This window comes from Mirounga angustirostris, unplaced genomic scaffold, assembly GCF_029215605.1.
Source record: "Mirounga angustirostris isolate CCGP_5_RB_7025 unplaced genomic scaffold, mMirAng1.0.hap1 SCAF_3, whole genome shotgun sequence".
Lineage (NCBI taxonomy): Eukaryota > Metazoa > Chordata > Mammalia > Carnivora > Phocidae > Mirounga > Mirounga angustirostris.
In genome coordinates this window covers 118,167,223-118,191,921 of record NW_026991711.1, presented here as the reverse complement: position 1 = coordinate 118,191,921, position 24,699 = coordinate 118,167,223, and the positions used below count along the sequence as shown (strand labels likewise).

The 24,699-nt window shown below is 43.1% G+C and overlaps 1 protein-coding gene across 1 annotated transcript in view; it reads left to right on the top strand.

The window, feature by feature from the left end:
- The window catches only part of CACNB4 (calcium voltage-gated channel auxiliary subunit beta 4), a 246,542-nt gene that overhangs the window by 186,321 nt on the left and 35,522 nt on the right, over positions 1 to 24,699 (top strand). Inside the window, exons 3-9 of the mRNA XM_054506216.2 lie at positions 5,407 to 5,526; positions 7,459 to 7,581; positions 14,497 to 14,627; positions 17,530 to 17,606; positions 19,125 to 19,144; positions 19,369 to 19,449; positions 20,916 to 20,974. Coding sequence (XP_054362191.1) covers positions 5,407 to 5,526; positions 7,459 to 7,581; positions 14,497 to 14,627; positions 17,530 to 17,606; positions 19,125 to 19,144; positions 19,369 to 19,449; positions 20,916 to 20,974 — 611 coding nt within the window. The remainder of the gene's footprint in view (positions 1 to 5,406; positions 5,527 to 7,458; positions 7,582 to 14,496; positions 14,628 to 17,529; positions 17,607 to 19,124; positions 19,145 to 19,368; positions 19,450 to 20,915; positions 20,975 to 24,699) is intronic.

The window sequence follows — 24,699 nt, the reverse complement described above, 5'->3', positions numbered from 1 at the left end:
GATCCCAGGGTCCTGAGATCGAGGCCAGCATCAGGCTCCCTGCTCACTGGGGAGTCTGCTTCTCCGTCTCCCTCTGCCTCTCTCCCCTCTCTCTGCTTATGCTCTCTCTCTCGATCTCTCTCTCAAATAAATAAATAAAATCTTAAAAATAAAATAAATAGGGGTGCCTGGGTGGCTCAGTTGGTTGGGCGACTGCCTTCGGCTCGGGTCATGATCCTGGAGTCCCTGGATTGAGTCCCGCATCGGGCTCCCTGCTCGGCAGGGAGTCTGCTTCTCCCTCTGACCCTCCCGACCCTCCCCCCCTCATGCTCTCTCTCTCTCAGTCTTTCTCTCTCAAATAAATAAATAAAATCTTTAAAAAAATAAAATAAAATAAACATTTGTGAACTCTCCCTTCTCCTTACTCTACTTTCATGACGTAATATTAAAATAGTCATAAAATACAACAATAAAATACAAATAATAGAATAAAATAATAAAATACACATAACTAAAATTTCTTATAAAAAGAGAAAGTATATTCCAATTTTAAAAGGACAGGGTCAGTAAGTGGATGCGCAGGTCTTGCAATGGGATTAGAGAGGGACTGGGGATGACACAGGTCTCTTTGGAGGTGGTAGAAATACTCTAATATTAGATTCTGGTTTAAATTGTGTTCTGTAAGTTTACTAAAAATCATTGAATTGTACATTTAAAATGTGTGAATTTAATGATATATAAATTATGCCTCAGTAATGCTGTTTTTTTTTTTTTTTTAAATAACAAGATGTAAATCCTAAAACCCTGGGGCAGCCAAAAATTTAATGCTGAGAAGCTGCCAGAATTTTAGTGAGTCAAAGATTAGTTGCTGGCATTCCCTGAATTTCCCTAATGGTGGTAAAAGGTGAGGTTTCATTTCAAACCAAACACTGGGAAACTCTACAAGGTGTACATTATTATCCTCATCTCTCAGGGGATGAAATGGAGACTTAGAAAGTTAAAATAAGTTGCCCAAGATCCCCAGCCAGGAAAAACTGGCTAGAGTGTTCAACGCAGCACTGGCTGGCCCCCCAGCCCATGACTGCTCTCTCCCCTACGTCGTGCCCCGCCTCTGGGAATGAGAAGAAGCCCTTCCATTGTTCGACTCGGGATCACTTTCCTTCTTCCAGAACAACAGCAAACTGATTTTCCAGTGTTTCCATCAGTGTTTTGTATTTTGTACTCAAGATTCATGAAAGGCATGAGTCTGTTTTCAATATTGAAAAAAGGGCGGAAAACAGGTCTGAGCCTTATGTTAATGGAAAGATTTGCGTTTCTTTTTTTTAAGATTTATTTATTTTAGACAGAGCGTGAGTGGGAGGAGAGGGGCAACAGGGGTGGGGAGAGAATCCTCAAGCAGACTCCCTGTTGAGCGCAGAGCCCAACGCAGGGCTCCATTTCAGAACCCCCAGATCATGACCTGAGCTGAAACCAAGAGTCGGCCACCTAACCGACTGAGCCATCCAGGTGCCTCTCTCTCTTTTGATGTTTACTAGAATCCATTATGTTTTGGCTTTTAAATGACATCCCTGAGGGATGCCTGGGTCGATTAAGCATCTGCCTTGGGCTCAGGTCATAATTCCAGAGTCCTGTGATCGAGCCCCACATCGGGCTCCCTGCTCAGGGGAGAGTCTGCTTCTCTGTCTGCCCCTTAACCCGCTCTCATGCTCTCTCTCTCTCTCTCACACACACACTCTCTCTCAAATTAATAAATGAAATCTTTAAAAAAAAAATGACATCCAAGCATATACATATACATCTGTCTATATACATATATTATATTTATGAAGAGACTTATGGCAGTTGCTTCCATTTCTCTCCTGATTTAGTTGGTTCATTGGAGACCAAGATGGGACTTGCCATGGTGTTTGCTTAGGAACTTTTGAAGCTAGCCTCTGTCATGCCTCTTGCACAGGTTTGGCTCAGCTGATAAGCTGGCTAGCTTGCTGTTTGCCCATTTTATGACATAGAATTCCGGAAGATGGAAAGCTGGTGGGGCTGCATGTTCCAGCCTTTGCCAGAGAGTAACCTTTACATGTTCACTTATATCCTCTTGGCAGCCCGCCTTGTTCTCTTCTTGCCAGTTCCCTGTGCCTGGTCATAAATGTGTAACCAGCTCTCTGGCAGCCCGCCCCCTCCAGCCCTCAGTTTTACCAAGCCTGCGGTAGCCCCTTCCCTTCCAGATCCTTCCTCTGGTCTGGCCCAGGCAGTCTCCTCTTGCTGCCCTGTGGCTTTGTTGTTCTTCTCTCTGAACCTTTGTACACCACTCAACTCCTTTTTGTTTTCTTTTCCTTCTTTCTCCTGGGCTATGTCTATACTCTCTTTCACCCAGTTGAAACAAAACAAAACAAATAAATAAAAACAAGAAACCATTTCTTTGCCAAGCCAGCAGAACACATCCATGAGCCAAATTTGGGCTCTTGATGGTGGACTTTGGTTTTCCCCAGACCCTGAAAGACAGCAGCAGTGATTTTCCTATTCAAAGCAATGTAGATGGCATTGAAAAAAAGAAAGAAGAAGAAAAACCAGAGTAAATGTCGAAATGATGTAACCCTGGGATTATGAAAACGAATATCCTAGTGCTTTATCTTTCCCGCTACCCATAGTCTCAGAAACAGGGAAGTAAACAGAAGCTTCTGCTTTTATGTGTACTTGGCAGTAGTAGAACTTAATAAGTAATTCTGAAATTTCCACCGTCTTGTTCACATTTCAAAATCAAGTTCATTTGCAGGAATCCTTTGATTTGCTTCTTGTGTGCTCAGAGATGATGGAATGCCAGGATGAAAAGTCGTTAAGGTAGTTTCGGGAATGAGCTGTCTCCTCGTGTCAACAGTAGACTGCCTATTTTAGTCGTTTGCCTCACCGCTGCAGCAGGCAGCCTGCCTGCTCCTGAACCACAGTCACCAGCCTCCCCAGCACATGTTTGCAAAACATGGCAAGTGCCTCCTTGCTGACTTCACGCAGCATAATCATGTGCCGGTCCAGACCTCGGCACACAGCCAGTCCAGTGTCTTAAAATGATCTACAGCATACATCATACTGCCGCAAAGCATCACCTCACGCTAACTCAAAACTGTTCTCGTATATATTTTAGAAACATTGTTTCCTTTCTCTCTTACTCTGGATTTTTTACAGTTATACCTAACTTTGGACAAAAGCTGTGTTCTAAGAGAACTCATTAAAAGGACTTCAAGGTAGCTTTTTTTTCAGCAATGAGGGATCTATAGAATAGTCAGTCACCTTGCATTGATCCATTTTGTAGGTCCAGATTTTCCCCCAGTACTTTTGCACAGAGGAATTTGGTTATAATTTTTGTTTAACAAATCCATTTCTTCTATAAAGGGCACTTTCAAAAGTGCTACATTAAGTGCATGGATTTGGGCACATTGTGGTTATCACACTTATAGTGTAATCATTTTGCAATATATAAGTGCATCAAATCAACAAATTTTACACCCCAAACTTACATGTTGTTATATGTCAATTATATCTCAGTAAAGCTGGGAAAAAAACAGTGTTTTCTTGGCAACAAATATAATAAGAAAAATGAATACTTTTTGAGATGGGCTATTGTGCATATATAAGTGAGTTGAAAAAATGATTAGAGTCTGTTAATTTTTTAAAAAAATCAATGTAGAGCTCTCCGGACTAGGAAACAGGGATGAGAATGGCCATTTATTATGTACCTGCCATGTGCCAGATCCTGGAGTAAATTTTTTTTTTTTTAAGATTTTATTTATTTATCTGACAGAGAGAGAGAGAACAAGTAGGCAGAGAGACAGGCAGAGGGAGAGGGAGAAGCAGGCTCCCCGCTGAGCAGGGATCCCGATGTGGGGCTCGATCCCAGGACCCTGGGATCATGACCTGAGCCGGAGGCAGCCGCTTAACCGGCTGAGCCACCCAGGCGCCCCCTGGAGTAAATATTTTAATATCAGGTGCAGCTCAGTGTAGGGTTTCAAACTGCTGGTTCTAAAGTTCAACTGCCCAAGTTTGAATCGAAGCTTCTACACTGTTACAAGGATTCAGAGATGAGGTGTGCAAAGCAGCTAGTTCTTGTGTTGGTATGATAGTGAAGGCTAAGTCAATTAGCTGTTCGTTATTCTTTGAAGTAAGTGGTGTCCCCGTTGTGCACATGAAGAGACTGAGTCTGGAGTGGCCGAAGTAACTTGCATACAGTTTTCTAAAGTAAGTTGCAGAAGCAGAATTAAGAACCAGGGTTCTATTGGGTGTTCTGATAAAACCTCTCACCAGGAGTTACTGTCCTAGGCCACCAGGGAAATCTGTGCTAACCCTAACATTTCTAAGTTTAGGAAAACTTTCAAAGGATCCATTTCAGCAGTCAACCATTCTTAGAGTTCTTTTCTGCAGTGGATAGCAGATTCTCAGCTATATGGATAGGTCTATGCTTTTCAAAATCTGTGCGTGACTTATGAAACATGCCAAATACATCAGTTCTATCAATAATGCTGCTGTGTAAATGTCATCATCTATGCAAATATCAACTTGTAATGCCAGCTTGAGGATATCGTAAGGGTGACGTTCCTTTAGCAACCAGAAGGCAAACTTAAAAGGAATTTTTTTTAACTTTTTAACTAGCTCCTGTAGTTTTCATCTCTTCTTACACCATGAATACCGAGTGATGCTGGGCGCCCCCAGTACCTTGGCCACATCTGTCAGGCTGGATTTCAGTGTTGTTCAAATAGCCTTCCTAGATGTGTGCTTCTGTTGAGGACATCCTTGTTTTCATCTTTAAGGTTCATGGCTTGGTAGCCATAGTGACCAGGTATGGCTATTGTAGGACAATGACTGAAGTTTTGTTTTGTTTTGAGAGGGAGAGAGGGGCGGAGGGGCAGAGGAAGAGGGAGACAGAGATTATTAAGCAGGCTCCACACCCAACATGGAGCCCGACGTGGGGCTCGATCTCACAACCCTGAGATCAATGACGTGAGCCAAAATCAAGAATTGGACGCTTAACTGACTGAGCCACCCAGGCGTCCCAATGACTGAAGCTTTAATAGTGAAAGAGTTCAATGGTGTGGATACTAGAACTGGAAACTCATTTACTAATGCAGGATTCTGCTTTGCTGTATGGAAATCTTAGATAAATCGGTTAAAACTGGAGCTGAATATCACATAATTTTCATTGTAGTTCACTTCCTAGCGCTTGATCTAGTCAAAATATCTTCCTTCACAACATTCTTCCTTCTGAATTACTAAGATAATTAACTATATCCTGCCGTCTGAACCTACATCTGCAACATGGGTGCAGAGTGCGTGCACTAAACCCTACACAAATGAAGACAACTCGCTCCAGGATGCTTTATGGATGTGACAGTTGAAGAAGCTCCACATCACCTCATTTAAACCCCTCTGGGTTGTCCTTTCCAGGGCTCAGCGGATTCCTACACGAGCAGGCCGTCTGACTCCGATGTCTCCTTGGAAGAGGATCGGGAAGCAATTCGGCAGGAGAGAGAACAACAAGCCGCTATCCAGCTTGAGAGAGCAAAGGTGATTTTCTTGCCCCTCTTTGATTCCACGGTGGCATGTTGCTCAACAGGTATCAGCTGCCCAGCCCCTGCCTCAGATTCCTCTGGAACAGTCATTTAATGATCATCCTGATAAGGTACCAGATTGTAAGGCTCCCTGACCCATTCACCCCCCAAGAGAGGTTCATACCATTCCCAGGGGGGCCATTTCCTGAGACCCTGACCCCTCACCCTTTGTGTTAGCTTTGGTGGTGAATTATAAAAAGAGTTTCAGAACCAGCTTTTGTTACTTAGGGAGAAGATGGTGCTCGTCCTTCTGGTCTACCCTTAACTGGCCTTTCTTTTTCCTACTTCACAGTTGTGGCTAATATTAAGCTTGCCACTGCCAGTGTTGGCAGAGAGCCTTCTAAGGTGCAGGTTGTGCTGCCCATTGCTTACCCCTCATTCTCTGTGCCATCAGCCTTCATTTCGGGCTGCTCATGCACTGTTGTTTCGGGGGTCTCTCTACTGCTCCCCTCTTGGTTTCAGTCTCCTACCTCAAGTTCAGCATGCGGTTTGGAGCTGTGAACAACTATTAGCATTTCGGCAAATTTGAGCAATCAGAGGTGTTGCCAAAACAGAACTTTAGATATTCCACAGAGGGAAAGCCCCCACCTGGGGATCTCTGTACCTACAGAGCGGGCAATAGGGAGCAAACTGCATTTTTGAATCTTAGAACTAGAAGAGTCACTAGAGATCTCCTATTCTATGCCTTTCAAACTGTTTTTAGTTAGTTTGTTTGTTTTAGCATAGACTCCTTCTATCAAATGAAGTTTTATGCAAAATATAAGACGGGGATTGTGGCCAGCCTCTCTTCTTTACCCTCCATGATGACTCCTAAGGCATATTGATCCAGTCTTTTTAACTTTTAGACAAAAAACTGAAGTTCAAATAATATGAATTCCTTCCTTTTTCTGTTTTTACAGTAAACTCTTTAAGAGCAGTAAGAGGGGAACGATGTCGATAATGAGGCGTCTTCCTTTGCTGTGACACATGTTATCTGTGTCTGGTTGGCTGAAGGGGGTTTGGGGCAGTGCCTGTGAAGGGACATGGGTAAGACTCTAATCTAACTGGGGTCTTGCCTCAACTCTTGCTCCCTGGTCATGTTCTCAGCACGAATAAATGAGCCACTAACAGAGCAGCCCAGGATTGCAGGAACCTTGTGTTCTCACTTGTGGCTAATTTTTGTTTTAGTTTTCTTTTAGAGTGTTTTGTGGCCTTTGTGGTCACCCAAATGGCAGCCAGCAGCACTGTTAGCTTAGGCTGCTGGTTTGCTTAGCTTCTGCGAGGCTGCAACCGCCCAAGAGCACTTTGCTGAGGAGGAATTTGCCTAAAAAGAGTTTCAGAACCAGCTTTTGTTACTTAGGGAGAAGACGGTGCTCGTCCTTCTGGTCTACCCTTAAGTGGCTTTTCTTTTTCCTGGCAGGACAAGGTATTCATTCTACTGAGTGGGATTCCACAGGTTTACAGATCTGAGGCTATTTCAAAAAATATTTATTTTACTCCCACCACCACCTTTTAATTTAAGACTTAGCACACATTTCCTGTATCCCAAGGGCACCTATCATCATTTAAAATAGCAAACATAAGTTTTAGGAGCAGAGGGCAAAGCAGATAACTCCCTCTTGTCTTTGCATCCCTCCCCAGCACTGTAGGGTAGGATTCTTTGTTTGGGATGTTGGAAAGTAGCACAGGAGGGGGAAAATGGTTAGGCTGATTGGGTTGAATCATTTTTAGAGTCATCAATGCAGATTTCTCTATGCTGCCAGGGACTGTGAAACCCATTTGAGACACCTCTTTGGAAAGTGGTCTCCCCTTCCTGCCTGGTGCTATCAATTATCTTATTATACTTTTTAATATGAAAAATCCCACTCTGTCTTCTTCCTCCATCCTTATGCCATGGTTCTGCCCCCAGTCCAAGCCTGTAGCATTTGCTGTGAAGACGAACGTGAGCTACTGTGGTGCCTTGGATGAGGATGTGCCTGTTCCGAGCACGGCCATTTCCTTTGATGCCAAGGACTTTCTCCACATTAAAGAGGTAAATGTAGGACTCTCTGCATCCCTTAATCTGCCATAAGGCGAGAGCCGGGATTGGCTCTGAACCAAACTGAACCAAGAGGAGCCCTGAGGAGCTGTCAGTGTGTTACCTCATTTAATTTGCTGGGCTTTCCAAATCCATTGATTCTCACTGAGATTTAGAAGACTGAGATCATTGCTTGCATGATCACACATTTAAAACATTGGATCACCGTCATCATAGGGTGGATTCAGGGGACAGACCTGTGGTCCCCTGGTCACCTTTTAATCACCTTGTACGACTGCAGAGCCACAGGTCTGCGGATCCAACTTAGGGAAACATGAGTTTGGTGGCATGGCACCTTCCCGTGAGGGACCATTTACAAGCGATATTGTAGTTATAAATATCTCTGCTGTAATCCTGTGGACCTTGACCTTGCAACCAACACTAGAGAGTATAATTAATAATTAAAGTGTTAAAGCTAAGAAGAGGGCAGAGGACTTTGGAAAACAGAAAGCTTAAGGGATCGAGAGGTACAGGGAGGACCTGAGGCCTTGCAACTTGAAAGGTGGAATGATGACATCAAAAACTTCCATTTAGTCAACCTAAATTGAAATCCTACTTCATCTCAGACATTGTGCTGGGCATCGAGAGATAGAGATGAAGGCACACTGTCCCCGCTGCCCGGGACCTCTGAGTCTGGGGGGAAACACTGGCAGGTGCCTAGTTTCTGCCCTGGATGACAAGTTCTATTGTAGAAAAATTGAATAGTTGTTGTGGGAACCTGAAGAAAGAGCAGGAGGGACCACGTGGCTGGGGAAAGGAGGGTCAGGGGGCTGGGAGCTCTACAGAAATGGTGAAGCCTGAGGGAGTTCAGGGGGCTGGGTGTGGGGGTGGATCAAGTGGAAGGAACAGCCAGGAGCAGTGCAGCCTGGCTGGAGGGTGGGAGGTAGGGAGTGGTCCGGGGGATGGGCCGGGTCACAGAGGCAGGGGCCTGATAAGAGAGGACCTCTTTGGCCCTGACAAGAAGCCTGGACTTTGTCACCAGGCAGTGGGCTGGAGAGGAATTTTAAATACTAGACAGGTGCCACCAGCCTTGTGTCTTAGCATACTAACTCTGATGATCGAGGGAGTGTTGCAGAGGCTGGACCGAGATTGCAGCAGAGGGGCTGGAGAGAGGGATCAGCTTGGAGGGAGAGTGAAGAGGCAGACAGACAGGACTGGGAGATTTCACATGGGCGGCGCTAGTGGAGAAAGTGACATAGAGAGAAAGGAAGGATAGAGAAAGGCCAGGTTTACAGCTCACTAGAAAGGGTAGAGGGTGGTGTCAGCTTTTAAAATAAAGAAGGCAGGGGGGCACTCTGGGGATGAGCGGGTGGGAGGATGAAGAGGGCAGGGAGGGGAGAAGCCTTGCTGCAAGATGGATGTGGTTGTGAATTGGCTTTTAGGTACACTGTGTCTGGGGTGCTGTGAAAGCCCCGTCAAGACACTTAACAGGCCTTTACCCACATAACCTGGAGGCCAGAGGAGAGGAATTGCAATTTGCTCTTCCTAAAAGCGTTGAGTTGAAAAGGAGAATGCATTGTAGCCAGAAAAAGGTAGTATAGAATCGAGGGAGTGTTTTTAAATGTTTCTTTGCTTTTTTATTTTTTGAAGATAGGAAAGATTGCAGCATGTTGTCCATGCTGAGCTGTTGAACCCAGTGAAATATATTGGAAGGATCGCAGATTGAGTGAAGGGCTGGAGTAGAGGGGAGGGACGGCATCTGGAAGACGGACACAAGGATTAGGCCGGGTCAGGAGCAGTCTTGCCTGCCTTGTTCTGCAAGGAACTTCCCGACGGGGCTGGTGGCATACACTGGCAAAGTAGGCAAGCCCTCATGCCCCTCTAAAAAAGAGAGTGGGACAGTAAAGTGAAACTGGAGGCAGTGTGGTCAATAAAAACCCATCACTCAGGGGCACCTGGGTGGCTCAGTCGTTAAGCGTCTGCCTTCGGCTCAGGTCATGATCCGGGGTCCTGGGATCGGGCCCCTCATCAGGCTCCCCACTCAACGGGGAGCCTGCTTCTCCCTCTCCCTCCGCCTGCCGCTCCCCCTGCTTCCCCTGCTTGTGCTCTCTTTCTCTGACAAATAAAATCTTAAAAAAAAAAAAAATCACTCCACATTGCTGAAATACCTGCACATACCCCCAGTCTAAAATGAGATGCACGTGGTAAATATGTAACAATTTTGCAAATCGTTGTCTTTGAAGCTCTGCATTCTACAATGGCAGTGGTGACACCGAGACATATACATAGTTTTAACACTTCAACCACTTGATAGCAAGTAGGTCAAACATCTGGATGTCCACAGATGTCTGTCTTTGCCTTGTGCCCATGTGAGCTGGGTGAGGCTCTATCTACATTTGTTCCTTTGTTCAGGTATTCATTCAAGATACAGTTCTTGAACATTTGTGTTCAAGTGTGTGCCAGGCCCTGGCAGATGTTGTCTGATAGCTATCAATAAAGACAGGTTCCCTCCCTTCATGGGCTGAAATTCTAGTGGGGAGACAGATCATGAACAAATAAATAATTCCAAATTGTGAACGCTTTGGGGGGGAAAATGAAGCAGATGTTAAAAAATTTAAAACATAGGGATGAGGAAAAAAAAAAAAACATAGGGATGAGGGTGTTATATATACTTTTAAATACAGGGGTGATCAGACAAGGCCTTTTGGACAATGTGACCTTTAAGTAGACACTTGAAAGATGAAGAGGAGCCAACCTTAAAAAGAGCAAGAGGAGGTCTTCTAGGGAGCGGAAACACCATGTGCAAAGGCCCTGCGGTAGGAGAAAAGCCTGGCACAATCAGTTAACTAGAAGAAAGCCATATGGCTGTAATGCAGTGAGCCAGGGACCTAGTAGCAGGAGACAGTCATAGAAGTAAGCAGGGCACAGGTCAAAGAGGACCTTAAAATGATGATGAGACTTTAGATTTTATTCTGAGTGCAATAAGAAGCCATTGAAGACTTTAAAAGCAAAGGAGTGGGATGAATTTATTATTTTTTTAAAGGCTACTCTGATTGTTGTGGAGACCATGGATTGGGGTGGGATAAGTATGGAATCAGGGAGACCATTAGAACCATTCTAACAGAACCGAGCCAGCATGGCAGCAGTGAGATGGAAAGAAGTAGGCAGATTTGAGATCTTTTGCAGACATTCAGTGAAGAGTGGTGGTGATGGACCAGGTGAAGAAACTAAGAATGAGGGAGAAATCACGCATGATCAAGGAAATCAAGGTTTGTGAATTGAGCAATGGGGATGGAGAAGACTAAGGTGGGGAAAGGACAGATGGGGAGGGGACATCTCAAAGGACATATCAAGTAGAAGTTAGATATAAGAATCTGGAACTTCGAGGAAAGGGTTGGCCAAAGATGTCATTTTAGGTCATTAGTTTATGTGTGGCATTTAAAGCTGTGTTAATGATCGAAGTCACCTAAAGAGGGAGTAGAAGGAGAAGAGAAGGCAGCCCGACATCAAACCCAAAGGAATTCCATCCTGCAGAGGTGGGCTACGTGAAATGACTCAACAAATGAGGAAATGGAACAGGAGAAGCCTGACATACAGGAGGAAAACCAGGACAGGGTGATGCATGGGCATCAAGAGAGGAGTGTGTCCCAAAGGAGGAAGTGAATGCTGTGGTGAATGCTATGACATGTACCCTAAGATGAGGAGTGAGGAATGGACGTTGGGTTGGCAACATGGTGGTCAGCAGCACGGAAGTCATTGGGACGATTGTCTGGAAGCCAAAGAAGGGGGATGAGGAGAGAAGGGGAGTTAGGAAGTATGTTTAGCTAGCGTAGAGCATACTTTCAAGGAAGTTGACACTGACCAGGTAGTATACTGAGGAGGATGTGAAGTCAAAAGTTATCTTTCGAGATGGGAGCTCCTGGAGCACCTGCACATGCTGATATTAACAGAGAGAGGGAGAGGTTGATGGGAAAGGAAAGATAGGCAGAGGAGTACAGTTTTTGAGTAGGCAAGAAGGGTGGGATCCAGACCCCCAAGTTGGTGGGGGGTAAGATTTTTGATAGGGGGGGACCACTTACTCATTGTAACATGCTGGGAGAGGATGGGTGCAGACACACATGGTTCAGAGCCTTGCTAACAGGAAGCTGGGGTAGCAAAGACTTGATTTCCATGTCCTCAAGGTGTATGAGGTGAGGATATCCACATTTGCCTGGTAAGCAAGGACCCCAAGCCTGAACCATGTGCCCCAGCATCCAAGTGGTTAAGTGGATTGTCTCACCATTTCCATCAAAAATGACCAAACCTTATTCATTAGTTGCTAACACCCATTGTTTCCAAGGAGAAGCAGAACTCTAAAAGGTAAGAGAAGTTCTCACAGATTTTATGCACACCCACTCACACCCACATTCCAACCTTGCTGTATGTTAATGCTTTCCTCCATTCCATTGGTATTCTCAGTTTGTCCTGTTGGTTGCTTTTTTGATTTATATGTTCCTCGATCAGTGACTTTCTTGTCAGACGGGCAGTTTGACGTATGGTATTGAGCTGGTAATTCTACGTGGATTAGAGCCACTTGTTTTCAGATCTTGAAATATCCGATAAGAAAACATCTTAGAGAAAGTGCTAATCATGTTCGGGAAATGAGAATGAGAAGGATTGGAACAACACTAAGGTGACCTTCCCAGAACCCCTCGCATGCATTTCTGGAGCATCCGCGCAGATGAACACATTTCTGTAATCAAGCTGTCGCCTCTCCTCTCCTCTCTCATCTAGACGGCCATCTCTTATGCACGGCTTTAAGCACTTTTTCAGTAATGAGAAGCTTAAACTCGGAGAAAAGCTGCAGGTCTGCTTATCACATTCACCAAATGATGAGCGTGTGAAGCTCTTGAATCTATGTGGCAACTTCCTACTGGGGTAGTCAGAGAACTGTCATTTCCATTGAGCCAGATTCTCACTGAGCTTTAGCTGCTTCCTACAACGAAGCTAAAAGATTGGGAAGTTGCCATGAACCATTTCTGGAAGCCCTTTAAGGTCACTTGGGTACCGTTTAATAAATTAGTGTTCCAGCGGGCTAACTTACGGTTCAGGAAGTAACTTAAACCCTAGGACACTCTGACTCATAGTCTGCTTTGTTCCCACCACAAGAAGATTTACATTCCAGACCTGTGCACCAAAGATTCTAAAAGGGCCTCCTTGCCTTTTATTGATTCCAAAATAAACAGGCCTGTTATTTCAGGCCTGTTATCCTGAAATACAGGATGGGAAGATGGGAAAAATCAAGACTTCGATTGTTCAAGATTTTATATTAGGTCAACTCACATTTCTTTTTTTTTTTTTTTTAAGATTTTATTTATTTATTTTTCAGAGAGAGCGAGCACAAGCAGGGGAAGCAGGGGGAGCGGCAGGCGGAGGGAGAGGGAGAGGCAGGCTCCCTGCCGAGCAGGGAGCCCGACGTAGGACTCAATCCCAGGACCCTGGGATCATGACCTGAGCCAAAGGCAGACGCTTAATGGGCTGAGCCACCCATGTGTCCCCCTCAACCCACATTCCTGAAGTGCAGTCTCATACTATGTGCCATGCATGCCTCATGCAGGAGCTGTGTGCATAATAAAGGCCAAATCCCTAAGCCATATCGTTTTGCTTTTGAGTGTGAGGCTGATGCTGAGAATTACTCACAGCTATGCAGAATTTCATGCTGCAGTGAGTTAATGAAACCATTTCTCCTTCACAATGTGTCAGTGTCGTATACATATAAATTTCACTTTTCTCTGAGCTAGACAAAGTATACTACATATAGTTCTTCATTTCGGAAAAAAAATCCAGATACTTCTTGGATCAATGAGAGAGAGTTACCTTGCCTAACACTGATGAAGACAAAGTTTTTGGCATCATCTCTGGAGGATGTAAACAATAGGACTGATACCTGCTTTCTAAAAATCACCTACCTGAAACCTTCCCTTGAGAAAGGTGGCTTGGATTAAATATGCCTTCTGATTAGGCTTCAGCAAATCTGTAATTACAAATGTATTTTGCTCACCCACTGAATAGGATCATGTTCACAGAGTCTTACCCCATACTGGCTGAAGCCTTTGCATGGATTTATTTTCTGATTTTACATGTCATGGAACTTTATGTAAATGGAAATCCTGGTGTTCCTATTGGACTTCAGGCCATTTGGAGATTATTTCAAAAATTCCACATATATACAATATGCTTAACCTTTGTAAGAGTAGGCTTCTTTTTCATCAGGTAATGAGATGGATCTGAATTTGTAAACCTATATTTGGAAGATTACAATTCTCCAGTGAGAGTAGATTACAGACAATATCATGGAATCTTTACCGGAAAGCTTTTGACAAATAACTGACAGTTGAATGTATTTCATCTCAGATTTGTCTGTCTTGTTCTCCAGGGTTCCAGTTACATTGATGCATAGTTTTCCCTCTAAAATCTATTTCTTAAGAATTGGTTAGGGCTTCTTGACAAGGACCAAAGGAATCCAAAGGTTAGGACCCAACTTTAGTCCAGGAATTGGCAAACTGTGGTGTGCAGGCTGATTCCAGTCTGCAGTCTTTTTTTAGAAAGAAAAGGCTAACTGAAACAGAGCCATGCTCACTTTTTTATGTATTGTCTATGGCCACGTGCATGTGACAATAGCAGATGTAAGAAGTTGCAACGGAGACCACGAGCCCTGCGAAACCTAAAATATTTACTATCTGGGCCTTTAGGTAAAAAATTTGCAGACTTTGGCTTTAGTCTGTGGACGCTTAGATACATATAACATAGTATGATATAATATAAATAGGGTTTATATGCAATCGAGTATAATTTAAACAGTATTTGGTTCTTCTGGTCCTCAGAAATTAATTAATGGGATGTGAAGATAAGTGAATTACTACTGATAGCAGTTTTATATCTGCATTCCAGAAATATAACAATGATTGGTGGATAGGAAGGCTGGTGAAAGAGGGCTGTGAGATTGGCTTCATCCCAAGTCCGCTTAGACTGGAGAACATACGGATTCAGCAAGAACAAAAAAGGGGACGTTTTCACGGAGGGTAAGGCTCCTTTGTTTCTATAAACTTATTTGGGGAGATGGGTAGAAAAATAAGATGATGTTTTCCAGTTTGCTTATTAGGTTAAAAATGTATGCTTTTGGAGTAAAATGTGCTTGTCTGTGTATGAGGCGTTTCTGAAATTGACACAGAGGGGTTTCAGAGAGTTCACTCTCCCCACTGCATGCTTGAGCCTCACATCACGGACATCAACACAAATTCCACAGTGGAGACTTTTCTGTGGCCTCAGCAAACCTTCCTTGGAAATTAAGCTCTCCTCCACGAGTCATATGAGGCCTTCTTTCTCAGTACAGGTGGGAACCTGGCCTGACCCGCCATCAGGGCCCTTCCTGGTTAACTCTCAGAGACCCCCTTTCAAGTGGGCGTGGAATGCAACGGTACATGTGCCACCGTCCGGCTCTAGAAACACCTTTCTCCACCCAGGACATCTGCCATCTCTTGGTAATGGGATGGAGACACCGTCTAACTTGGGATGAATCAACCTCTAGTGAACTAATGAAACAGCCACAGAAATCTCAGTGCAGGTATTCGTAGGTCCCAGGGATACACGCAAAGCCTGAGAAAAGAGAAATCAGAATCATACTGAGCCTGTGTATATTGTGAACCTACACTGAAGCATGAATTTGATATATATTATCATTTTTTGAAAGACCTAAAATAGAAGCAGTTCTTTCTCTTGATTCTCAACTTTTTCTGTTGGATCCTTTTCTGCTTCAGAAGCTCCTCTGTTCTTTAGGAGTCCTTTTGCCTTTGTCTCAATGGGAACTTCTTAAACAGTGATAAGATATCCCAAAAGTATAGTTAGCCCCACTTTTTTTAATTTTAATTTTTAATTTTTTTTAAGTAGGCTCCATGCCCATCATGGAGCCCAAAGCGGGGCTTGAACTCATGACCCTGAGATCAAGACCTGAGCTGAGATCAAGAGACGCTGAACCGACTGATCCACTCAGGTGCCCCGCCCAACTTTTAATTATAAATCTTTTTTAGTATCTAACATGCCTATAATATTATTGATTATTAATTCTTCTTATTTCCTCCTCTTGACTGTTTATCCCTTGCTGCTCCTTAAACAAATCAGGAACATATGTTCCTACCTCAGGACCTTTGCACTTCTTCTTACTGGAGCCCTTTTCTTCATATTTCCACCAGCTCACTCCTTCATCTGCTTCAGATCTTTGTTAAATATCACCTTTTCACTGACCCCTTTCCGGCCACCATCTTTAAAATTGTACCCACTTCCCTTCCTTTATTTCCTGTCCCTCTCCTGACTTAGTTTCCTCCATTGCACTTATTACTATCAGAAATACTATGTATTTACCTGTTCATCTGTTTGATAGTGATATCTCCTGCTAAAATCTCTCTCTGTGAGGAAGGGATTTTGTCTTTTCCCCCTACTGTTGTATTCCTAGTTTCTAGAACAGTGGATACTCAATAAATATTTGTTGAATGAAATAATAAATGTATTATTATCATTTCCAAAGTTGTTATTTTATTATTATTATTTCATAATGTTATTATGTACTGGGGACCCTGGGTGGCTCAGTCAGTTAAGTGTCCGACTCTTGATTTCAGCTCAGGTGATGATCTTGAGATTGTGAGATCGACCTCTTGTTGGAGCCTGCTTGAGATCCCCTCTCTCCCTCTGCTCCTACCCCTGCTCCCACTCTCTCTCTCTCTAAAATAAATGAATAAAATCTTTAAAAACAATAATGTTATTATGTACTTTTGAACGAAAAGAGTAAAACCAAGAGCTCACTTTCTTTATACCAACCCTATGAGGTGTAACCTCTTCTATAGATAGGGAAACTGAGGCTCAAAGACATGAAATATAATATGCCAAGATCCTGTAACTAGTAAATGGCAAAGCCAGGATGAGAATTGGGATTGTTCTGACCTAGGGACGATACTCTCAAGCACTGAGAGGGAAGAACACTGGAGAAATAGGAAGGTGGGTTCCCAAGGGCCTCTGTGGGCTCCTGGGAAGCTTCCAAAGCCACGTGAGGAGACCAATGGAAAAATCTTCCATTCTAGGTCACAAATAATATTATTATATTATTACCCTCTTCTCTTAATTTTGACTCCCATATAATCACTTTTTTAAAAAAGATTTTATTTATTTGACAGAGATAAAGAGTGAGCACAAGCAAGGGGAGTGGCAGGCAGAGGGAGAGGGAGAAGCAGGCTCCCCACCGAGCAGGGAGCCCGGCTTGAGGCTCGATCCCAGGATCCTGGGATCATGATCTGAGCAGAAGGCAGACACTTAACCAACTGAGCCACCCAGGCACCCCATCATATAATCACTTTTTAAAAAGAAATGTTTCGGGCGCCTGGGTGGCTCAGTTGGTTGAGCAACTGCCTTCGGCTCAGGTCATGATCCTGGAGTCCCGGGATCGAGTCCCACATCGGGCTCCCTGCTCTGCAGGGAGTCTGCTTCTCCCTCTGACCCTCCCCCCTCATGTGCTCTCTCTCTCTCTCTAATAAATAAATAAAATCTTTAAAAAAAAATGCTTCTTCTAGCTCTTACAGCTTGTTTTGAGCTATGTTTGATATCCAACTGATGCATCCAACTGGTGACTGGTATTAGTTAAGCATCAGTTCACAAGAGTGGTTCTGTCCTTGATTTTTCTGCCTAATTTCTGCATTGAATGACTAGGAGAGATACTTTTGCAAAGTATTTCCAGGTCCCAGTTAGTTCCCCACCTTCTCTGAGAAATAATAGGTCAAAGAAAACATTTGGACAGAATCTTGAAGTTCTTCTCCAAAGCAGGATTTTATGTGTTTTGAATTATTCAGTAGGATTTAGGCCAAAGAAAGCTTTGTACTCTTAAGTTCTATTTGCAAGGAATCTGGGGAATGAGTCCTAAGTTCCTTTTCTATATCCTAGGAAATCCAGTGGAAACTCTTCTTCAAGTCTTGGAGAAATGGTATCAGGGACATTTCGAGCAACACCCACATCAACAGGTGAGGGTTTTAGTTTAACTGTTTTTAATGGAATGTTTTTCTTTCTTACTATTTGAACATACAGAAAGTATTTTTACTAATTTGGAAACAATTTAAAGCCTTGATTTAAGAGATTCTTCTACTTAATATTTCATTGCTCATTTGCTTTCTATAGTAATTTGATTCTATTTAAAGGGTACTTATTAATACTAAAAACTCAGAGCATTATAATCTAATTTTGAAAAATCTTATTTACTCCCCAGAGCCAGTAACTGTCCATTGTGCATTTCAATCTGAAGCAAGTTCATTATTCCACCCAAGAAACCAACAGACTTTAAGATGGTGAAGGCCAATTAAAAAGAAAAAAAAGTTGTAGACTCTCAAGAAAATGCTCTGTTCCAGTCTCCATGGGGAACTTAGGATGGTGCAGCCTGGGCTGTGGAGATTGGGAGGGTTGAAACAGAGAATGGGCCTGGATGACCTCATTTCTATTTGGAGAGCAGATAATGGAAATGAAGGGATAGTGGTGGTCCAATCAGGAGTTATTATATATTTGGTAATTATGGAGGTATTCAAGCAGGAATTTTTCTTCTACCACATTCTCTGACTCCTGTAGTCTAACTTGTGCTGGCCCAGAATTGATGCTGATTAAGGCATCCTGTATTACCAACTCAGAAGGACAAGTCCAAGGTCTATCCTGGACTACCATAACTGCAGTAAACGTGATTGGTTCTGGGATAGTTCTGAGTACTGGGTTCTTGTTGGTGTGGATTCTTCCTGATCTCCTGGTCTCTGAACCGAACTAGGTCTCTGAGTTGCCCCCAAATGGACTGGACCTACTTGGATGACCACAAAACCAGTTTAATCAGATATCGAAATATTTTGCCTCATCCCCATTTATTGGACATTTAGGTCATTGTAGCTTTGCACTATTGCAAACAAAGAACAGGAATAACCAGTTATAAATTTATTTGAAATTAACAACAACATAGTAGGAAAAATGTGTCAATGTCCTGGAAAGTAGGCAGAAAACTTACGAACACATAAAGGACTGCAAAACTTTCTCATGGTTCATCAAAATTACAAATCCAAAACTAACTAGTGATTGAGGTGAGGATCATTTTTACCCAAATTGTTATTCTTAGTTCCTTTTTATGAAATTTTATTTGTCCACGTTGTTCTCAGCTACACTGTATGCTGTGTCCAGCAGGGAACATCCTATGGCCCATGGCTGGCCCAGAACTTCCGGTGTTGTTATGAAGCGCACCCTCCACACCCATCATGAAATCAGGATATAAGGTCATTCGTACAAGGAGGAAACTGTCTGGGTTTTTTTTTTTTTTTTCCATTTTTCTGTCATTTTTCTTCAAAATTGTCTTGTCCAGAATGAAATAATAGAGTAGTGTTCTGCAGAGTGGGTAATTGTGAGATGATGAGAATTATAGGGACAAATCGGTACATTCTTCCATCTTTTAAAATCATGTACTATCATTTACAGAGATTACATATTTTGATATGGCTCTCATTGTTGTCTTTTAGCAAAACAGAAGCAAAAAGTGGTAAGTTGTGTTTCCTTTTTAAATCTACTGTTAAGGTTTCTATCCATACATGCCTGCAATGCTCCATTTCAGTGACCCAAATGGCTACAAAATAAGGGATGAGCCTCCTTGGTGGGGACCTGTGGTAATCATTTCTCGTTTGACCTGAGAACTATGAATTCTGTGGCTGTTGAGGAGGTGTGCTTAGCCTCACCTTGTCATGCATGTCAAATCATCTTTTTCAGACGGAGCACATTCCTCCTTACGATGTTGTGCCATCCATGCGTCCCGTGGTGTTAGTGGGGCCGTCACTGAAGGGTTATGAGGTACAAATACCAGTCTGTTATGCTTCAGTTCTTGATCAAGAACCTAAGAGACAGCTGTTGGGAGCTTGCTCCTCGAGGGTCTGCTTACATAGAGGTACTGATGGAGCCAAGTTGCCTCCTGTGAAGGCAGGTGGCACAGGATGGGGCTTATGTGACCCTTCACTCTTGCTTCCTTCTCTGGCACACTTCTCACCTTATATGTATCTCTTTGTTTAGAAATATATCCCTTAAAACGTTTATAACGAAAAATTCTGGTCAACGTTTTGCTCCGCATTAAATTCAAAGTGAAAGACTTTATCTGTCTCAACCATTCCCATTACTATTAGAAATAATCAAGTATGGGGGCACCTGGCTGGCTCAGTGGTAGAGCATGCAACTCTGGATCTCCGGGTCATGAGTTCAAGCCCCACGTTGGGCGTAGAGCTTACTTAAAAAAAATTAAAAATAAAGAAATAATTGAGTATAAACAGCACAAGAGAACATATGCTAGCAAACCTAAACCCTCAAAGCACCAACAAATCTCACCTTGCTGGGTGCTCAAGATGATGACCTATCCCACGAAATATTTCTGGTGCTTTCTCTGCTTATTTATTTTAAGGACAGAGAAGGAAAAAAACCTCCACTGAAAGTATTAATGAACTTGTTCAGAGATTAAACAATACCATGTAAGAAGGAAAAGAGTAAAGACTTAGATGTCCTACATTTCAGATGTCACCGTTCTGACTCTGTGCTAGCATAGATAAGAATAGGTGGGGTGGGACATTAAAATCAAAGGTGGGCAACCTCCAGGGTCCTACCATTCCCACTGAGCCAGGACAATCTCTGGCCCATAGTAGTTACTGAATACACATTGATGGAATGAATTAATGAATCTCTTTGAGGCAGATTTAAGAATCTCATCCCCTTTTGTTTCTCCCCTTCTCCCCCCTGCCTGGCTCCCTCCCTTCTCTCTCCCTCCCCTTTGCCTCTCCGTGGGGAATGTCAGAGGAAGAGCAGGAGAGTGATCTATAGAAATGGAAAATTTCTACCAAGAAGCCGGTGGCTAAGTCCAGGGCTGGCCTGAGGAGCTCTAGCTGCTCCTCCTGGGAGGCAGGCACCACTCAGGGGAGCCAAGGACCGGCAGCACTTGCGAGTAAAGCCAGCTTATTGTGGTCTCTTGGCTGCAGTCCTATCGCCTAAGAAGGGAAGGGGTTCTGCCTTGGGTCTAGTGAACACTGCTGGTTCATTCCTCAACACCCTAGAGGACAACCAAGGGGGAATTGGAGTAACTGTAAGTGGTTAAGCGTGAAACATGCCCCCCATGGTAACCTACCCCACCCCTTGGAGACAACAGACTGTGTGAGGTCTTTGCTCAGACAAAGTGCCCTTCCCTCCCACCTCTCTCACCTTTGACCTCTCACGCTCTGTCTCTGTGCTCTTGTCTCTGCGTGTGTTTGCCTCATTCTTTTTTTCTCACCTCTGCCAAGGTAACAGACATGATGCAGAAAGCCCTCTTTGATTTCCTGAAGCACAGGTTTGATGGGAGGTGAGACATACAGATGTTTTTGTATTTTTATTTTCCTTTAACTGAACATGTATGACAAATTGATTTGTGGATCTGTTTCCAGTGATTGCAGAAGTTTTCTAATTAAAAGTTAACTCAGTATTCAGGGAAGAATACAATGAAAGAATTCTGAAGGTATGAAGTTATGAAGTATAGCATTGAATCCCCAAGGGAGAAAGGACCTTGAGAAGGAAAATAATCCATTTGTTTTAAGCAAATATATGTGTTTGTCTTTATTTCCTTGCTTGTTAGTGAATTCATACCAAACTTATTTGATGAAAAATCTTAGTGAAAATATGGATTGTTTCTGATAAATGTGGTGGCTCGCTGGGAACTGTGTATGCATGTGTGTGTGTGTGTGTGTGTGTATGCATGTATGTGTGTACATACGAAGGTATAAAGTACTGAGTTTCCTCAAAAGAAGAGTGCAAGAAATGTTTTCATCATAAGCTTCCCAAAGTGACTATTTGTAGGGAAGAGTACTTGTTTGGATGCTTAGTTCTGGGTTTATTTTACCAAGAAATCACCTTGTATTTTATTGATATATTTTGTACGTATCCTGTGATTAACATGGCTCAGTCTTTAGCCATCAAATAATTTTATCATATAAGGTTTGTGAAAAATGTCTAAAGGAGTTTTCTGTGTTTTGCAGAGAAATGGTAAAAAGTCCATACTGGCTCATTACTAAGCACTAAGCTCCCTCACAATGCAGAATGCATTCCTTGTAAAAATAACCACATTGCAAATAATGAAGACTTAATAGAAATGAAGAAAATGTACATAGTGTGTACTGAGAAGTATGGGTACATGCATCAAACTACCAAATATTTTTTAAAAATAGCTTCAAATAGGTTTTTTAAAATATGGTATTTTAAGGGCGCCTGGGTGGCTCAGGCGTTAAGCGTCTGCCTTAGGCTCAGGTCATGATCCCAGGGTCCTGGGATCGAGTCCCACATCGGGCTCCCTCCTCGAGGGGAAGCCTGCTTCTCGCTCTCCCACTCCCCCTGCTTGTGTTCCTGCTCTCGTTATCTCTGTCTCTGTCAAATAAATAAATAAAATCTTTAAAAAATAAATAAATAAAGTAAAATATGGTATTTTAAGGGAAAAAGTAAACATAATAATGCTTTAAGTACAAACTGTGTATATTTGTCAAAAGAAAAGCCTTCTGGGTAATTGTGTTTAAAATATTCATTAGTTTCTGGGACTACATACAAAGAAACTGAGATTTCGGTTCCAATAGTTGAGATTTTAGTTCAAGGAATCAGAATGCTTCAGTGCCCTTATGTGAATGGCTGGTTACATTAATAGAATGCCAGGCTGCCTTAATAAATAGACCCCAAAATGTATAATGATTCAGACACAATGGGAGCTTACTGTTGCTCATTTAACAGTTTGAGACAGGCATTCCTCAGCTAGGTGGAGAGGGTTCTACTGGGGAGGGGAGGATGGACAGAAAGCTTGTTCCACCCATCATTTGGGGTCCTCGGCCTGAGGGTGGTCTCTCCAGTCAGCCGGTGGGGAGAGGTGCATGCCAGCCTGGAAGGGATGCACATGGCCCTCACTTTTCATTGGTCAGAACCTGGTCATGTGGCCATGCTGAATTGCAAAGCAGTCTGGGAAATGTAGTATAGCTATGTGGCCAGAGGAGGAGGAAATCGATTTTGTGGAACAAATGACCGTCTGTGCCACGTTCATCTAGTGGACACAAGACACTAAGAAAGCCATGGGTTTATTCTGTTCCTCATTCCCCCTTTTCTTAAAGAAGATAAGTAGAGAGGGCGCCTGGGTGGCTCAGATGGTTAAGCGTCTGCCTTCGGCTCAGGTCATGATCCCAGGGTCCTGGGATCGAGTCCCGCATCAGGCTCTCTGCTCCTTGGGAGCCTGCTTCTCCCTCTGCCTCTCTCTCTCTCGCTCTCTCTGTCTCTCATGAATAAATAAATAAAATCTTTAAAAAAAAAAAAAAAGAAGATAAGTAGAGAATGAAGTAGTTTCACACAAATGAAAAGCACTGAATATTAGAGTTGGGTGGAAATGTAGAAGTTCTTTTATTGTTTCTTCAGCAACTACAAACAGATGGATAAACTGCTTCTGTTTGAGAATGTTTGGTTATTGGGATTTCACTTCTTGAAAAAGCACTGCAAAGAACGGCTGAACTCTGACTCTTTAACTTGATGGCAGTGGCCTTGGTTGGCCTTGCCTGCTGATGACTGGGCCGTAACCCTTACCTCATGCAGCAATCTGTGGGTTGGAGGCAGCTAACATGCATGGCTTAGTCTTCTGTGTTATTGGCCACACGCACAAACATTTCCCCTAGCTATGCTTAAAGTTGCGTGGTTTTAACCTGTGGTGTCTTTACCGAAGGAAGTTCTGAGCAGCACCTCATCAGGTGACCCCATAACAGCCCTTGAGCTAAACAAATCCCATCCCATAACACACCTGTTTGTGTCAGATTGTTTCTGTCACCACATAGCATCCTTATAAACAACGTTTTTAACAGTCTGAAAGGTAGGACCTATGGGACTAGAAGAAGGGAACTATTAGAATTTAACAAAGAGAAAGCGAGTGGCTTAATTATTATTTTCAAGAATGAAGCATCTGAGGTTCTTCTTCAGTTTTCAGGCCCAGAAGGAGGAAGTGCATTTGATGGTAACAGCAGAGATTTGTTTTGAGTCGGGTAGAGTTGCTGCATGAAGCATTTACACACACTGTTGAAGACGGTTTTAGTAAAAATAGAATTAAAATGTCAATGCCAAGTGTTCCATACGGTCTGATGGCACAGCGGACGATCCAGAGATAGGAGGAAGATTCAAAGAGCAGCACAAGTAATAGCCAGAGAAAGAGACCCAGCCCTGGAGAGCTCTGATTTATGGCAGAGTTGGGAAAAGATAGATGGTAAAGGCGGGAGTAGCAGAGTGGACTTGCTTTCAAATCCTAAGAGGCTAGTGCAGCAGAAAAACCAGTAATGAATTCATTCGCTGAGGGTATGTAGAGACTTTGATAAGGAGGAAGCAACGTGCTTGTAGCCTCACACTGACTGTGACACATCTGCTGTGTGGGAAATGGCCTTACATTCTGAGCTATGACAATCTGCTGTATTATGTTTTACCAATTAATAAAAGGAGAGAAAACAACAAATAGTCTTTAACTGAAACCAGCCAAGAGAACAATTACACAGAAGGCACAGTGATACAGCATAAACAGTATGTTCTAATGGAAACCTACTCAGTGTTTAATTGGCTATGAATGCAGTAGGTTAGACAAAAGAGTCAAGGGAAAGTCTTACTATTTTTCAGAAAGAGCAAAAAAGGGATCCGTTGGCTAAGAGGCTTTCTTCAGTACTGTTTTCAGATCCTGGTTAGAAAATAATTCAACAAATTGGATTCAAGTCCAACAGCCTGATTGTTACAAAATCACAGACCTGCCCCTTTTTTAATACCTCAGATTATTTGAGTTAGTTGAGAGCTACTTACTACACAGCGTTATTGCTGTGGCTGTTACTGCCGGGCCTAACTGCAATATGTGTAAGAAAAAGAACAGCATAGCACTAACTAGTTCCCGGGGGGATCTTTGTCCGTGTGGATATCCACACATAGTGACAGTTCCTATGCACAGATCATAAAGTAGGTGCGTGGCATCAGCCCAGTGAACATACAGTGGCATGCAGCTTTTCTCTCTTCATTTTATGCCACAAACATTCACTGGGGATC